The 17,941-nt window shown below is 40.4% G+C and overlaps 1 protein-coding gene across 1 annotated transcript in view; it reads left to right on the forward strand.

Moving 5' to 3' along the window:
- Window positions 1-17,941, forward strand: part of GOLGB1 (golgin B1) — an 89,542-nt gene that overhangs the window by 57,169 nt on the left and 14,432 nt on the right. The window contains exon 14 of the mRNA XM_054713943.1: window positions 820-2,731. Coding sequence (XP_054569918.1) covers window positions 820-2,731 — 1,912 coding nt within the window. The remainder of the gene's footprint in view (window positions 1-819; window positions 2,732-17,941) is intronic.

A 17,941-nucleotide genomic window follows, 5' to 3' on the forward strand; every position in this document is an offset into this window, starting at 1 on the left:
AAAACAATGTCACTAGATAAGCAACATACTTTGGAGTTTATAATTTAAATGTGTACTTTTAAAATATATTTGTATTGATTTCAGAGAGAAAGGGAAAGGGAGAGAGAGAAACATCAACGATGAGAGAGAATCATTGATTGGCTGCCTCCTGCATGCCCCCCACTGGGGATTGAGCCCACAACCTGGACATGTTCCCTGACTGGGAATCAGACTTTGACCTCCTGCTTTATAGGTCAATGCTCAACCATTGAATCATGCCGGCCAGGCTGGAGTTTATAATTTAAACTAGAGACCCGATGCATGAAGATCTGTGCAAGAATGGGCCTTCCTTCCCCTGGCTGCTGGCACCGCCTTTGCTCCGGCCTAGAGCCACCTTTCTGCCTTGGCTCCGGCCCGGAGCTGCCTTTCTGCCTTCCCACGCTGGCCAGAGGCCCGGAGTGGCTGGGGTGGTGCGGAATGCCTGTGTCCCGCCCTGCCCCCAGCCACTCGGCACCTGCATATGCAAATTAACCTGACATCTTTATTGGGTTAATTTGCATACTCACTCCTGATTGGCTGTTGGGTGTTGTGAAGGTAAGGTCAATTTGCATCTTTCTCTTTTATTAGAACAGATACCTGAATCATGTGGTGCAATATACCTTTAATATAGTAATACAGAGCACTTGGTAGAACTAATATATTTTCATTAAAATGATGAACACCTCCAATTATGAATACTCATTTATAGATCTGAGTATATGTTGTCATATGTGTTTTTTAGTCATCAAGTCGTTCTTCCTTTAAATCTTTAATTTATGACCTTTTCTCTTTTTCTTCTAGACTTGAACATGACAGGCAGATTTGGGAGTCTAAGGCCCAGACAGAGATCCAACTTCAACAGAAGGTCCGGGATACTCTTCAGGGGGAGAACAAAGAACTTCTGTCCCAGTTGGAAGAGACTCGGCATCTATACCACAATTCTCAGAATGAATTAGCTAAATTAGAATCAGAACTTAAGATTCTCAGAGACCAGTGGACTGATTTAAATAATTCTTTAGAAAACTGTAAGGAAAACAAAGAAAATTTGGAAGGGATCATAAAGCAGCAAGAGGCTGATATCCAAAATTATAAGTTCAGTTATGAACAGCTAGAGACTGATCTTCAGGCCTCCAGACAACTGACCAGTAGGCTGCACGAAGAAATAAACATGAAAGAGCAGAAGATTATAAGCCTGCTTTCTGCCAAGGAACAGGCAATCCAAGAAGCTGTTGCTGAACTGCATCAGCAGTATGATAAAGAAATTAAAGAATTGGAAAAGCTGCTGACCCAGGAGGAAGAGGAGAATATTGTCTTAGAAGAAGAAAACCAAAAAGCTGTTATCAAAACCAATCAGCTGATTGAAACACTGAAGACTATCAGGAAGGAAAACACACAGCGGAAGGCTCAGTTGAATTCCTTCGTTAAATCTATGTCTTCTCTCCAGGACGACCGAGACCGCATAGTATGTGACTACCAAAAGCTGGAAGAGCGACATCTCTCTGTAATCTTAGAAAAAGACCAGCTCATCCAAGAGGCTGCTGCTGAGAATAATAAGCTTAAGGAAGAAATGCGATGCTTGAGAAGTCATATGGATGATCTTAATTCTGAAAATGCCAAGCTAGATGCAGAACTGATCCAATACAGAGAAGACCTGAACCAAGTGATATCAAGAAAGGACTACCAGCAAAAACAACTCATTGAAGCTCAAGTTCAGCAGAATAAGGAGCTGAAAAATGAGTATGCTAAATTAGAAGAAAAACTGAAGGAGTCTGAGGAAGCAAAGGAGGAACTACAGAGGTCCTCTGTTGCCCTACAGGAGGAGAAACAAGGTTTATCTAAAGAGGTTGAGAGCTTGAAAGTATCTATAGCCCAACTGAACAGAGAATTGACAGCCTTGCAAGAAGAAGGCACTTTAGGACTATTTCAGGCCCAATTAAAAGTAAAAGAAGAAGAGGTACAGAGGTTAAGTACTACTCTTTCCTCCTGTCAAAATAGAATTACAGAACTGGAAGAGGAATTGGTTCATGTTCAGATAGAAGCTGCCAAGAAAGTAGGTGAAATTGAAGATAAAATGAAGAAGAAATTAAAGCATCTTCATCATGATGCAGGAATAATGCGGAATGAGACGGAAACAGCAGAAGAGAGGGTGGCAGAGCTAGCAAGAGATCTGGTGGAGATGGAACAGAAATTACTCATGGTCACCAAAGAAAATAAAGATCTCACAGCACAAATCCAGTCTTTTGGAAGGTCTATGAGTTCCCTACAGAATAGTAGAGACCATGCCAATGAAGAGCTTGATGAACTGAGAAGGAAATACGATGCCAGTCTGAAGGAATTGGCACAGATGAAAGAACAGGGACTCTTAAGCAGAGAGAGAGATGTGCTTGTTTCTAAAGCTGCCTTTCCAGTGAATTCCACTGAGGATGTCAGCTTGCCTCACCTTGAGAAACTTAACCAACAGCTTCTATCCAAAGATGAGCAACTGCTTCACTTGTCCTCACAACTAGAAGTTTCTTACAACCAAGTGCAGTCCTTTTCCAAGGCTGTAGTCAGTCTACAGAATGAGAGAGATCACTTGTTGAATGAATTGGAAAAATTCCGCAAGACAGAGGAAGGGAAGCAGAGGTCTGCAGCCCAGTCCGCAACCAGCCCAGCTGAAGTGCAGAGTTTGAAAAAAGCTATGTCATCACTCCAGAATGACAGAGACCGACTAGTGAGTGTGCAGTTTTCTCTTTCTGATCCTTGAGATTTTTGAATCTTCCTTTAAATTTAAATTTCTATAGAAAACAACACAATTATTTTACATTTTATTTGGGCACTGAGGGGCAGTATTATATATCCTACAGGTTCTGTTTGGTCTTACTTAGAGAAACACAGAAACATTATTTAAATTACTTTAAATCTGTCATTACCATTTTTTAAAAATTACAAATTTCCTTTGCATAAAACTCCATGGGTTATAAAAAGTCTAAGAAATGGAGAGTTATTTTATATCTTTTATACACACAACACACATGTAAATGTTTCTAGAATTTGTCATAGTATGTTTAAATGACTGTTTAGTAAAGTTTTATTTACTCACTTTCCTGTCATACTTAACCTTTTTCAATCAGAATGAAAGTAAGGAGGATTTCTAATCCTAAATTCTGCTGCTGTTAGTAAAAGCCAGTAGTTAATCTATTATTCTGAAAAATTCCAGGTCATCAAGATTCAGAGACAAAACTGGAACTGTATAAGCCAAGCCAGGTTGTCCAGGGGATTCTACTTCATGGCATTACTATCTTCACTTTCTTGACCGTTTCTTAACTCTGTCAAGCCCATGTACTTAGGCCAAATAGGAAGTAAAAGCTTTAAAAAAGGCTAGATATTTCCATTTTAAAAAGTGACCCATGACAGAATCTGAAAATTCTAGTTTTTAAGATTAGCCTTAGTGAAAAGATCATTCTCTTAACTGTAAAGTCTTATACAAAGTTTTCTTTTTCTTTGTAGGCAACGTGTTCATTCATAGTGCATTTAATATCCAGTATGTATAGACAGTTTTTTGCTTTTTGTTCTCTGAACAAAGCCACCCACCCTTCAGCAGTGGCTTTGACATCAACACAATTTATGTATATTTGTTTATATTTTTAAAATAGTTTGAGTTCAGCTGACTTTATCCTAAGAACTTTATCTTTTATCATTGCTTTCAGAATGTAGATGCAAAAAGTTTTTTACCAGGGCAGTATATACCTCAAAGCTGTAATTAATACCACACAGGTGTTAATTATCTTCTAAATCAAAATGTTTTCCCTGGAAGCTGTCAGGATAGATTCTGAATTAACTGTTTCATTCATTGAATTGCTTTACCATTCTTATCATATATATAAAAGCCTAAGCGATTAACCGACCGAACCACTGGTCACTATGATGCACACAGACCACCAGGGGGCAGACGCTCAATGCAGGGGCTGCCTCCTGGTGGTCACTGCGCTCCCACAGCCAACCTCCCACGGCCAGCCCCGACAGTGCACAAATTCGTGCACCAGGCCTCTAGTCTATTAAAAACACTAGAGACTAAACTTTGTATCTCTCATCACTAGTTCCTCATTGTTATCTGCTGGATATTTACAAGCTAAGCTGGCTTTTACAACAATTTCCATGTTTCTATAATGCATAGTAATATTCTTCTGTTCCCTAAGACTCATAGCTGTATACACTTTTATTTCATTTAGTCATCAAGGTCTATAACTTCTTTATTCATAATATTACTTAAATTTTTCTTTTTCCTTTCCACCATCAACATGTTAGGATAAGTCCTTAACACCTTATCCTTAAACTGTTGTAACATTGCTGCTCCAAATTTGTCACCTCTTGAGTATTTGTATATGTACCACTGCTGACTAAATATTTCTGAAACTACTTTGTTGTTACTGCCCTACTCAAAAACCTGTAAAAGTTGTGCTATCTCTAGATGAGGATTATAATTCAAATCTCTTAGTCTGACACTTATGACCCTATAGTTTGTCCTTTTCTTTCTTTCAGTCTTCCCTTTTACTGTTTCCCTACGTATATTTATCATTCCAGCCAAACTGATCTACTCATTATGCAGTCATCATATCTAGTACTTCCTACTTACCTATATTACCATTCTTTCAACTAAATGTTCTCTCGGTTTTCTTTATTGGGGAAAATATTACCCATTCTTTAAAAGTCACCCCAGAGCTCAAATCCTCTTTGGTTACATTTCAGATCATTTGATTGTTTATTACCTTCTGTTTTTACTTCCATAGCACTTTTAATTTGTCCCGTAATGCCTTGATTGTGTGTGTTGTGTGTCTATGTGTGTTTAATGTCTGCACACTTATTTTTTATTTCCCTGATTAGATTGCAACCTCCTAGTGATAAGTGTCACGTCTAAACTTGTTTATATATCCCATGGTCTTTAGCATAGGGGTAATTCATTAATTATATGATAGATAATCAGCAGTTGGTGATCATTCCCTATATTTGTGGTTGTTCCTGTAAACACTGTTTTCTCCATTTTGTAAAACTATCATGTTAGGAAAGTTATGGGAGCTTTTTGAGACTGAGACTTACATCTGCCATGAAAGAATCATAAAACCTAGGCAGGTTATAAATCAAATGACAGTGTGATTCAGTGGGTAACAGTACATACATGGTTCACTGACTTGCTGAGGCCCTTCTGCATATTTTGTGAATATATTATACTAGAGGCCTGGTGCACAAAATTCATGCACGGGGTGTGTGTGTGTGTGTGTGTGTGTGTCCCTCAGCCCAGCCTGCACCCTCTCCAATCTAGGACCCCTCGAGGGATGTCCGACTGCCTGTTTAGGCCCGATCCTGGTGGGCAGTTGGACATCCTAAATGGGGAGTCGGACATCCCTCTCACAATCCAGGACTGCTGGCTCCCAACTGCTCACCTGCCTGCCTTCCTGATTGCCCCTAACTGCTTCTGCCTGCCAGCCTGATCACCTCATAACCACTCCCCTGCCAGCCTGATTGATGCCTAACTGCTCCCCTGCCAGCCTGTTTGCCCCTAACTGCCCTCCCCTGCAGGCCTGGTCAACCCTAACTGCCCTCCCCTGCAGGCCTGGTCACCCCTAACTGCCCACATGCAGGCCTGGTCACCCCTAACTTCCCTCCCCTGCAGGCCTGGGTTCCCCCCAAAAGCCCTTCCCTGCAGGCTCAGTCACCCCCAACTTCCCTCCTCTGCCAGCCTAGTCCCCCCAACTGCTCTCCCCTGCAGGCCTGGGTCCCCCCCAACTGCCCTTCTCTGCAAGCCAGGTCTCCCCCAACTTCCCTCCCCTGCAGGCTTGATCGCCCCCAACTGCCCTCCCTTGCAGGTCTGGTCCCTCCCAACTGCCTCCCCTGCTGGCCATCTTGTGGTGGCCATCTCGTGTCCACATTGGGGCAGGATCTTTGACCACATGGGGGCAGCCATCTTGTGTGTTGGAGTGATGGTCAGTCTGCATATTACTCTTTTATTAGATAGGATAGAGGTCTGGTGCATGGGTGGGGGCCAGCTGGTTTGCCCTGAAGGGTGTCCCAGATCAGGGTTGGGGTTCCCTTGGGGCGTGGGGCGGCCTGGGCGAGGGGCCTGTGGTGGTTTGCAGGCTGGCCACGCCCCCCCGGCGACCCAAGCAGAGGCCCTGGTATCTGGGATTTATTTATCTTCTACCATTGAAACTTTGTAGCCTGGAGCAGAGCCAAGCCTCCTGCTCGCTCCGTGGCGGCAGCCATTTCTGTTGGGATTTATTTATCTTCTAGAATTGAAACTTTGTAGCCTGGAGTGGAGGCCTAGACAGGCCACGGCTGCAGAAGCTTGGCTTCCTCCATCACCAGGGGCAACTCTAGCCTCCTGCTCTCTCCAGCTCCATGGCTGCCGCCATTTTTGTTGGCATTTATTTATCTTCTATAATTGAAACTTTGTAGCCTTGAGTGGAGGCCTGGGCCCGCCAGGGTGTGCAGAAAGCTTGGCTTCCTCCATCGCCGGGGAAACCCAAGCCTCCCTCCTGCTCGCTCCGTGGCCACAGCCATCTTGGTTGGGGTTAATTTGCATACTCGCTCCTGATTGGCTGTTGGGCATGGCTGGTGGGCATGGCTTGTGGGTGTAGGGAGTGGTGGTTAATTTGCATATTACTCTTTTATTAGATAGGATGTCCCATCAACTCTTCCTTTCCACATATCTTATTCTCATTCTGTCTCAGGGGCATTGAAGTTTCTAGTTTCTCAATTATTTGGCTGCATGTGTGATAAATATGGGAGATAACATATTTCAACCTCTGTCTGTTGAAACTTTCAGTCTAGGCCAGCATTTTATCACCTCTGCTTACCCTGTTCTCCCTCCCCCTCAGGACCAACCCAGAGATGACTTAGGTCTGAAAGGGACTTCGACTACTTTAGTTCTCTTCTTTATTTAGTCAAGAGGAAGTTTCCCAAAATAAAGTCTGAGAGTCCAAGTAGCAAGAATTAGCCCACGGGATTCTACTATACATAAAAGACAACTCTGAAAACATTCTGGAGTTTTTATATCTGTCTAAACTTCCTTAGGACTTTTCCCTAAACAAACAAAGCACTTACACAATTCTTACCTAAATAGTAGAGAGCATATCTCTAGAGGTACCTATATATTTATCTATACTCACTTCATTCTAAAAATGACTTGAGGTAGCATATAAAGATATGAACAGTGATTCAAGATAATGTAATACAATAACTGGGAAGGAAGAAAATGAGGGTAGAAGGAAAAAGATTAAACCAGGAGTAAGGATAGTCCTCCAAGGAGATGTCACACTGTTCCATACTCTTTCTTAGAACTATGGGCCACTAATTGCTCTGAGCTTTCTGGAATCCATCAGAAATAGGATAGTAAAAACCATATTGCATGAATGGAATGCCCATATTTTAGAAAAGGGGAAGAAAGAAATACTTGTTCAAGATAAGAATAGTTATTCTTTAAGTATTGAGGTGTGTAAAAAATGTCTTATCTGTTTCCAGAGAAAGGACATTGAACTTTTGAAGTATCCTTTACTTCTCTACAGTAAATATAGTAATGTGTTCTACTGTGAAAAATGTTTCATATTTTCTGATAATCTGGTCTATTCCAAGGATAACATTTAGAGTATCTGGATCACAGGAGTGAGTGGATTGCAATAAAGAATATATTTTCCCTTTAAAATAAAACATGTTTTTATTTTAGTCTTTGGGTTAAAAAAGTTATATACACATATTTAATAAGTCACTGAATTCTACAGTTTGATCAGAAAAAACAACAGTAGCATTCCTGTTTCTCTTTTTCCCAAGGCAATTTGTTGTTACCTAATTATTTTGTGTTTCCTCAGTATCTAAATATGTTTATAATGTATCTTGGCTTTTTATCCTTAGATTAGGTATCAACTTTTTTTAGTTCTCTTGACTCCCTCTGCTTCCACTGTACATACACTCTCAATATATAACTCTTTCCCCATTCTCCTGATGTAATTGAATTTTAAGTTTGGTTAAATCAACATTCACAGTTTATATTTTTATGATTATAAATGTTGTTAGAGCTGAGATATGTTTTTCCTAGAGCTAATAACTGTGTTTTTGTTAACTTACTTTTCTTTGTACTTATCAGTGTAATTTAAACTAAGACTTACCGCTATTTATTCACATTTTCTCTCAAGGTGTTTATTCCTATCAATTTCATCTTCATGAGAAAATTCTCCCAAGAGTCTCTGACTTGCTCTTATATTAACTGGTTGCCTTATACTCCTAGGACACAGTTTTCATCCTAAAATATCTCCTTTCACCTTTCTCCTCTATTAGATCTTCTGTTTCTTGCATTACATGTCTCTCTTGTCTTGATTTTGTGCCATTATTTTGATGTAATAAATCATCCTGTAGCTCCCTAAAAAAAGATATGTATTGAAAATGTCTTTTGGTCTCTCATTCATGATTGATAGTTTGGTTGGATATAGAATTCTAGGCTGAAAATAATTTCCCTTCAAAATTGTAAAGACATTGGTCTATTGCCTTTTAGCTTATATTGTATTCAGAAGTCTAAAGCTATTGATTTCTGATCCTTTGTATGTGAGCTGTCTCTCACTCTCTCGCACACACACATCTCATCTCTCATTTCTCTCTCTGGAAATATATAGAATCTTTTAGTCTATGTTCTGAAATATCATGATAATGTACTTGGTTTTAGTCTGTTTTAATTCATCATTCTGTCTAGTCTAATTCAGACTTATCAAATTACCAAATTTGGGAAATCTTTTGATTTATGTCTTACCAACACCTCTCCCCCCAATCCTTTTTATTGGTTATCTTTTCCCCCCTGAAAATCCAGTTATTTAGATGTAGGACCTTCTGGATTAGCTCTATAATTTTATTACTTTTTAAATTCTGTTTGCTCTATTTTGGGAAGATTTTCTCACCATCATCTTTTGAACCCTCTAATGAGATTTTCATTTTTGCTATCATGTTTCTGATTTCTAAGGATTTCTTTTTTTCCCCTTGTCTCATGGATATATGTATGTCCATTCCTCTCCAAGAATAGTGGTGATAGTTTTGTTTTGTGATGTTTCTCAGACTGCGTTTTTCTTTATTATTTTTATTTCTTTTTTCTTTTAGAAGTGAAAATTTATTTATTTTTTTACTCAAGGAAAATACTTTTAAATATAAAAATGTTACATGCAATAGATATTAATATTTCAAGAAAAAAAGGATTTTAGGTATAATATTATCAAAACAGTACTAACATAGTTTGGTATCACAAATGTTGTAGGTAAAATTAAAAATCTGCAAATAACAGGATTACTTCTGTTATTTACCCCCCCCCCTTACTGGCTCTATTTTTGTTCATCAGTTTATGTTGTTTATTATATTCCACAAATGAGTGAGATCATGTGATATTTATCTTTCTCCAACTGGCTTATTTCATTTAGCATGATGCTCTCCATTTCCATCCATGCTGTTGCAAATGGTAAGAGTTCCTTCTTTTTTACAGCAGCGTAGTATTCCATTGTGTAGATGTACCACAGTTTTTTAATCCATCAATCAGCTGATGTGCACTTAGGCTATTTCCAAATCTTAGCTATTGTAAATTGTGCTGCTATGAACATAGGGATGCATACATTCTTTTTGATTGGTGTTTCTGATTTCTTGGGATATATTCCTAGAAGTGGGATCACTGGGTCAAATGGGAGTTCCATTTTTAATTTTTTGAGGAAAGTCCATACTGTTTTCCACAGTGGCTGCACCAGTATGCATTCCCACCAGCCGTGCAGGAGGGTTCCTTTTTCTCTGCATCCACTCCAGCATTTGTCGTTTGTTGATTTGTTGATGATAGCCATTCTGACTAGGTGTGAGGTAGTACCTCTTTGACATTTTGATTTGCATCTCTTGGGTGATTAGTGACTTGAGCGTGTTTTTATGTATCTATTGGTCTTCTTTATGTCCTCTTTAGAAGAGTGCCTATTTAGGTCCTTTGCCCATTTTTTTTATTGGATTGTTTACCTTCCTTTTGTTAAGTTGTATGAGTTCCCTGTAAATTTTGGAGATTAGACCCTTATCGGTGATAACATTGGCAAATATGTTCTCCCATGCAGTGGGCTTTCTTGTTGTTTTGTTGATGGTTTCTTTTGCTGTGCAGAAGCTTTTTATTTTGATGTAGACCCATTTGTTAGTTTTCTCCTTAGTTTCCATTGTCCTAGGAGCTGTATCTATAAAGATATTGCTACGACATATGTCTGATATTTTGCTGTCTATGGATTCTTCTAAGATTTTTATGGCTTCCCATCTTATGTTTGAGTCTTTTATCCATTTTGCGTTTATTTTTGTGTATGGTATAAGTTGGTGATCTAGTTTCATGTTTTTTGCATGTGTCTGTCCAATTTTTCCAATATCATTTATTGAAGAGACTAGAGGCCCGGTGCACGAAATTTGTGCATGGAGGGGGGTTGTCCCTCAGCCCAGCCTGTACCCTCTCCAATATGACATCCCTCTCACAATCCAGGACTGCTGGCTCCCAACTGCTTGCCTGCCTGCCTTCCTGATTGCCCCTAACTGCTTCTGCCTGCCAGCCTGATCACCCCCTAACCACTCTGCTGCCAGCCAGTTTGCCCCCAACTTCCCTCCTCTGCCAGCCTGGTCACCCCTAACTGCCCTCTCCTGCAGGGTTGATCACCTCCAACTGCCCTCCCTTGCAGGCCTGGTCCTTCTCAACTGCCCTCCCTTGCAGGCCGGGTGCCTCCCAACTGCCCTCTCCTGCTGGCCATCTTGTGTCCACATGGGGGCAGGATCTTTACCACATGGGGGCAGTTATATTGTGTGTTGCAGTGATGATCAATCTGCATATTACTCTTTTATTAGGTAGGATAGAGGCCTTGTACAGGGGTGGGGGCCAGCTGGTTTGCCCTGAAGGGTGTCCCAGATCAGGTGGGGGTTCCCTTGGGGCGTGGGGCGGCCTGAGCAAGGGGCCTTTGGTGGTTTGCAGGCCGGCCACGCCCCCTGGCAACCCAAGTGGAGGCCCTAGTATCTGGAATTTATTTTCCTTCTACAATTGAAACTTTGTAGCCTGGAGCGGAGCCAAGCCTGGGGCTCCCTCCGAGGCTGGCAGCCATTTGTGTTGGGGTTATAATTGAAACTTTGTTGCCTTAAGTGGGTGGGCCCAGCCAGGGTGTGCGCAAAGCTTTGCTTCCCCTGTTGCCAGCGGCAACCCTGGCCTGCTCTCTCAAGCTCCATCTTGCCGCCATTTGTTTGAATTTATTTACTTTCTATAATTGAAACTTTGTAGCTTGAGTGGAGGCTTAGGCCTGGCAAGGGCAGGCAGGAAAGCTTGGCTTCCTCTGTTACCTAGGAAACCTTGCTCTCTGTGGCTGTAGCCATCTTTGTTTGGGTTAATTTGCATACTCGCTCTGATTGGATGGTGGGCGTGGCTTGTGGGCATGGCTTGTGGATGTGTCGGAGGTATGGTAAATTTGCATATTTGTCTATTATTAGGTAGGATTATCTTGACTCCATTGTATGCTCTTGCCTCCTTTGTCAAATATTAATTGAGCATAATGGTTTGGGTCGATTTCTGCATTCTCTGTTCTATTCCACTGGTCTATATGTCTGTTCTTGTGCCAATACCAGGCAGTTTTGAGAACAGTGGCTTTGTAATATAGCTTGATATCTGGTACTGTGATCCCTCCAACTTTGTTCTTCTTTCTCAGGATTGCTGCAGTTTGGGGTGTTTTTTTATTCCAGATGAATTTTTGGAAAGTTTGTTCTAGGTCTTTGAAATATTCTGTTGGTGTCTTAATGGGGATTGCATTGAATCTGTAGATTGCTTTGAGTAGTGTGAACATTTTAATGATGTTGATTCTACCAATCCATGAACACGGTATATTCTTCCATTTGTTTATGTCTTCCTCTATCTCTTTTTTCCACGTCCTGTAGTTTTCCAAGTATAGGTCTTTTACCTCCTTAGTTAAGTTTATTCGTAGGTATCTTAATTTTTTTGTCGTAATGGTAAGTGGGATTGTTTTTTTAGTTTCTCTTTCTGTGAGTTCATTATTTGTGTATAAAAAAGCCATAGATTTCTGGGTGTAAATTTTGTATCCTACTATCTTGCTGAATTCATTTATTAAATCTGTTAGTTTTTTGATAGAGTCTTTGGGGTTTTCTATGTACAATATCATGTCATCTGCAAATAATGACAGTTTTACTTATTATTTTCCAATTTGGATGCCTTTTATTTCTTCTTCTTGTCTAATTGCCATGGCTAGCACTTCTAGTACTATGTCACACAGGAGTGGAGAAAGTGGGCATCCCTCTTGTTCCTGTTCTTAAGAGAAATGGTTTTAATTTTTGCCCATTGAGTATGATGTTGGCTGTAGGTTTGTCATATATGGCCTTTATCATGGTGAGATATGCTCCCTCTAAAAACTTTTCTGAGAGTTTTTATCAAAAATGGGTGTTGGATTTTTGTCGAATGCTTTTTCTGCATCTATTGATATAATCATGTGATTTTTGTCTTTCAATTTGTTTATGTAATGTATCACATTTATTTTTAAAAATTTCTTTATTGATTACGGTGTTACATATGTGTCCTTATTCCCCCATTACCCCTCCACCCCCTCCCCTCATTCCCTCACCCCCCTGTTGTCTGTGTCCATTGGTTAGGCTTATATGCATGCATATAAGTCCTTTGGTTGATCTCTCCCCCTTACCCCCACCATCCCCTACATTCTCTCTGAGGTTTAATGGTCTGATCGATGTTTCTCTGTCTCTGGTTCTACTTTTGTTCATCACTTTATGTTGTTCATTATATTCCATAAATGAGTGAGATCATGTAATATTTATCTTTCTCTGCCTGGCTTATTTCACTTAGCATAATGCTCTCCAGTTCCATCCATGCTGTTGCAAATGGTAAGAACTCCTTTTTTACCGCAGCGTAGTATTCCATTGTGTAGCTGTACCACAGTTTTTTAATTCACTCATCTGCTGATGGGCACTTAGGTTGTTTCCAAATCTTAGCTATTGTAAATTGTGCTGCTATGAACATAGGGGTGCATATGTGCTTTCTAATTGGTGTTTCTAGTTTCTTGGGATATATTCCTAGAAGTGGGATCACTGGGTCAAATGGGAATTCCATTTTTAGTTTTTTGAGGAAACTCCATACTGTTCTCCACAGTGGCTGCACCAGTCTGCATTCCCACCAGCAGTGCACAAGGGTTCCTTGTTCTCCGCATCCTCACCAGCACTTGTTTGTTGATTTGTTGATGATAGCCATTCTGACAGGTGTGAGGAAGTACCTCTTTGATATTTTGATTTGCATCTCTTGGATGATTAGTGACTTTGAGCAGGTTTTCATATGCCTCTTGGCCTTCCGTCTTCTTTTAAAAAGTATCTATTTAGGTCCGCTGCCCATTTTTTGATTGGATTGTTTATCTTCCTTTTGTTGAGTTGTATAAGTTCCCTGTAGATGTTGGAGATTAAGCCCTTATTGGTGATAACATTGGCAAATATGTTCTCCCATGCAGTGGGCTTTCTTGTTGTTTTGTTGATGGTTTCTTTTGCTGTGCAGAAGCTTTTTATTTTGATGTAGTCCCATTTGTTTACTTTCTCTTTAGTTTCCATTGCCCTAGTAGCAGTATCAGTGAAGAAATTGCTTCAGCATATGTCTGAGATTTTGCTGCCTATGGATTCCTCTAGTATTTTTATGGTTTCCCGTCTTATGTTTAAGTCCTTTATCCATTTTGAGTTTATTTTTGTGTATGGTGTAAGTTTGTGATCTAGTTTCATGTTTTTTGCATGTATCTGTCCAATTTTCCCAACACCATTTATTGAAAAGACTGTCTTGACTCCATTGTATGTTCATGCCTCCTTTGTCGAATATTAATTGAGCATAGTGGCTTGGTCGATTTCTGGGTTCTCTATTCTATTCCATTGATCTATATGTCTGTTCTTGTGCCAGGACCAGGCTGTTTTGAGAACAGTGGCTTTGTAATACAGCTTGATATCTGGTATTGAGATCCCACCTACTTTGTTCTTCTTTCTCAGGATTGCTGCAGCTATTCGGGGTCTTTTTTTATTCCAGATGAATTTTTAGAAAGTTTGTTCTAGGTCTGCGAAATAGGCCGTTGGTGTTTTAATGGGGAGTGCATTGAATCTATAGATTGCTTTGGGTAGTATGGACATTTTAATGATGTTGATTCTACCAATCCATGAACATGGTATGTTCTTCTATCTGTTTATGTCTTCCTCTATCTCTTTTTTCAATGTCCTATAGTTTTCCGCATATAGTTCTTTTACCTCCTTAGTTAAGTTTATTCCTAGGTATCTTAATTTTTTTGGTGCGATGGTAAATGGGATTGCTTTTTTAGACTCTCTTTCTGTAAGTTCATTAATGGTGTATAGAAATGCCATAGATTTCTTGGCTATCACGTTTATTAATTTGTGAATATTGTACGAGTCTTGCATCCCTGGAATAAATCCCACTTGGTCATGGTGTATGATCTTTTTAATATATTGCTGGTTGTGATTTGCTAATATTTTGTTGAGGATTTTAGCACCTGTGTTCATCAGGCATATTGGCATGTAATTCACTTTCTTTGTAGTGTCTATCTGGTTTTGGAATTAGGATAATGCTGGCCTCATGAAAAGAGTTTGGAAGTGTTCTTTCCTCTTGGATTTTCTGAAATAGTTTGAGGAGTGTAGGTGTTATTTCTTTTTTGAATGTAAGGAAAAACTCCCCTGTGAAGCTGTCCGGACCTGGGCTTTTGTTTGGTGGGTATTTTTGTTTACTGCTTCTATTTCATCGGTTGTTATTGGCCTATTCAGGTTTTTTTATTCTTCCTGAGTCAGTTTTGGGAGATTGTGTTTTTCTAGGAATTTGTCTATTTCAGTGGTCGCCAACCTTTTGGACCTCATGGACCACCAGTGGTTCGTGGATCACCCGTTGGTGACAGCTGGTCTATTTCATTCACAGGTTTCTCTCTGTGTGTCCTCTTCTTAGCAGTCCCTTACAGCTATCCCTTTAGCATTTCTTGTAATGCTGGCTTGGTGGTGATGAACTCCTTTAGGCTTTTTTTGTCTGGGAAGCTCTTTGTTTGATTGTCTATTTTGAATGATAGCCTTGCTGAATATAGTAATCTTGGTCTCAGATCCTTGCTTTCCATTACCTTGAGTACTTCATGCCATTCCCTTCTGGCCTGTAGAGTTTCTGATGAGAAATCAGGTGTCAGCCTTATGGGAACTCCTTTGTAGGTAACAGTCTTCTTTTGCTGCCTTTAAGATTCTCTCTTTGTCTTTAAGTTTTGACATTTTAATTATGATATGTCTGAGTGTGGGTATGTTTGGGTTGTTCTTGTTTGGAGTTCCCTGTGCCTCCTGAACTTGGGTGACTTTTTTCTTTACCAGGTTAGGGAAGTTTTCTACCATTATTTCTTCAAACACCTTCTCTATTCCTTTCTCCCTTTCTGTCTCTTATGGCACACCTGCTATTCTAATATTGTTATGTTTCACATTGTCCCACAGCTCCCTTAAGCTATCCTCCTGTTTTTTAATTGCTTTTTCTTTTTGGTTCTCTGATTGAGTGATATTTTCAACTCTGTCTTCTAATTCACTGATTCGATCCTCAGCTTCCCCTAATCTGCTGTGTATTCCTTCCAATGTGTTCTTTCTTTGTGTTATGTCATTCTTTATCTCAGACTGTTCTTTTTTCATAGTTCCTATATTTTTTTCATACTGTTGAGCATTTTTACCATCATTACTCTGAACTCTGTTTCAGGTAAATTTCTTATCTCTGCTTCATTTACCTCTTCTTCTGGAGAATTCTCTAGTTCTTTCATTTGGGGGTTATTTCTTTGTCTCCTCATTTTGGTTGTCTGTTTGGTTTTGTGACTATGTTTTAGGTAGATCCTCTACACCTTTCAATCTCTAGTGCAGGATATTGTTAAAGGCTGTTTCTGACTAATTGGATCAGGCAAAGTCTCAAAGCCTCCAGAAACCTCCTCTGTCTACAGACTAATAGGATTCCAACATGAATAGCCCCAGGCAATCGTCCTCAGGTGTGGCGAGAGTTTTTTTCAACTGGGTGGGGCAGTTGCTTCTGCCTGGAGGCTAATTGTTACTTTTAACACTTAAGTGGCCTTAGGATGAAGTGTTTTCCAGTAGTGTGTGTCTGACTGTCTTCCCCCCAGGCAAGGCAAATGTCTATGTGGGAAAGATGTCCTCCACTGTGTGAGGGAATAACTCAGCCCAGGAAACTTATAGTGTCTGCCTTCTGAGCTCTAGCCCCTGAGTCCCCAGTCCTGGGTTCTGCTCTCACAGCTCCAGTCTACTTCACCCTCCCTCTGCCAGAGCACAAGGTGGATGGCTCCACAGGGAGTTTTTATGTCTTGGCCCTTCAAGAGGGTGCCTGAACTTTCAGCTGCCACTGCCTGGCAGACAGTACCCCACTTCTTTTCATAGCTAGATGTTGTGTGGGTACCCTCCTCAGATTTGGTGCTCTCTGCTGGGGAGCCCAGCTTTGGGATTAGATCCCAGAGTTCCCAGTGGCACCCTTCCTCCCCAACCCCCCAGCTGAGATATCTCTTCCGGACTTCAGTTCCTGTCTCTGGGCACCCGGCCAGCCCTTTCGCGCCTCTACCCCTCCTCCAGTCTCTATGCAGTCTCCATCTTCGGTCCTTGGGTATCAGGGTTCTCTCCTGTGAGTTTTCCATTGATAATTCAGGAAACCTTTCCGTATTTCAGTTGTAATTCCAGTTTGTTCCTGGGAGCATGTCCATGCAGCATCCTCCTACTCTGCCACCATTTTGAATCCCCATTTTTTATTTCTGCTCTAATGTTTTTAATTTCTATATTCTCTCTTAAATCTTTGAGTATATTACATTTTCCCCTAATAATCTCCTTCAAATACTCTTCTAATTTCTTTTCATCTTTATCTTAATATTAGCCATTCTTCAGGTGAGGGTTAATCCTTGTTTTACTCTTTATCTTTAAGAGCAGGGTCTCAAAAGCTTATGAGAGGAGCTTACCAACTCTAAGTTTCATTGCAGGGCAATCATGCTGAGCTTTTTGTGGGTAGTCCCTATGTTGGTGTCTTTAGTTCCTCTTGGGACAGTCATATTTTCTAGAGAAGAACTTATCATTTTCTGCATGGAAGGTAAAGGCCTATATGCCAGCACTCTCCAAGCTGAGTAGGAGAAAGGCTTCATGCATTCAGAAAGAATACATTCGCCCTGGCCAGTGTCGCTCAGTTTATTGATGATGTCCCATTTAAGGAGAGGTCCTCAGTTTGATTCCTGGTCTGGGCACATACCTGGGTTTTGGGCTTAATCCCTGGTAGGGGATGTGCAGATGGCAGCTGATCGATGTTCCATTCCTACATTGATGATTTTCTCTCTCTCTCCCTCTTACTTTCTCTTTCTCTAAAAAATCCATTTTAATTTTTTTTAAAGAAAGAATATATTCACTTGATCACCCTTGCTTTAGAGCAGTATCCTTACCTTCAGCTGTGCCTGATGTTTCATAGTCCAGTGACACTTCTTTTACCTTCTCCAGAGAATAAGACTCTAGTTATCTGTCATTGTAGAGCTGTGGAGGGTACTTAGGGATGCAGTTGTTTCTTAAGCAGCTTTCATCTAATCCTCCTTATTTCAGCCACCTCCTCCCTATTCCCGTTGCCATCTTTTCCAGAGGTACCTGGTGCTGTTAATTCCTGAGCCTTTTGAAGATTCTGCAGAGTAAGTTCTATTGGTTCTTGGCTTTCCCTACTGCTAGCTTAAAATATGGCTTTTCCAGATCTGTTAAGTCATTTACCACTTATGCATCTGCTTTTCAGCTTCCAAAATTAATTCTGTTGCTGCTGACCTCTCTCTTGTTCTTTCTGGTCTTGCGTTTTATGCTTTAAAAAACAATGCCTTTATTGTAGCATTGTGATTTTCCGAAG

This window comes from Eptesicus fuscus, chromosome 3, assembly GCF_027574615.1.
Source record: "Eptesicus fuscus isolate TK198812 chromosome 3, DD_ASM_mEF_20220401, whole genome shotgun sequence".
NCBI lineage: Eukaryota > Metazoa > Chordata > Mammalia > Chiroptera > Vespertilionidae > Eptesicus > Eptesicus fuscus.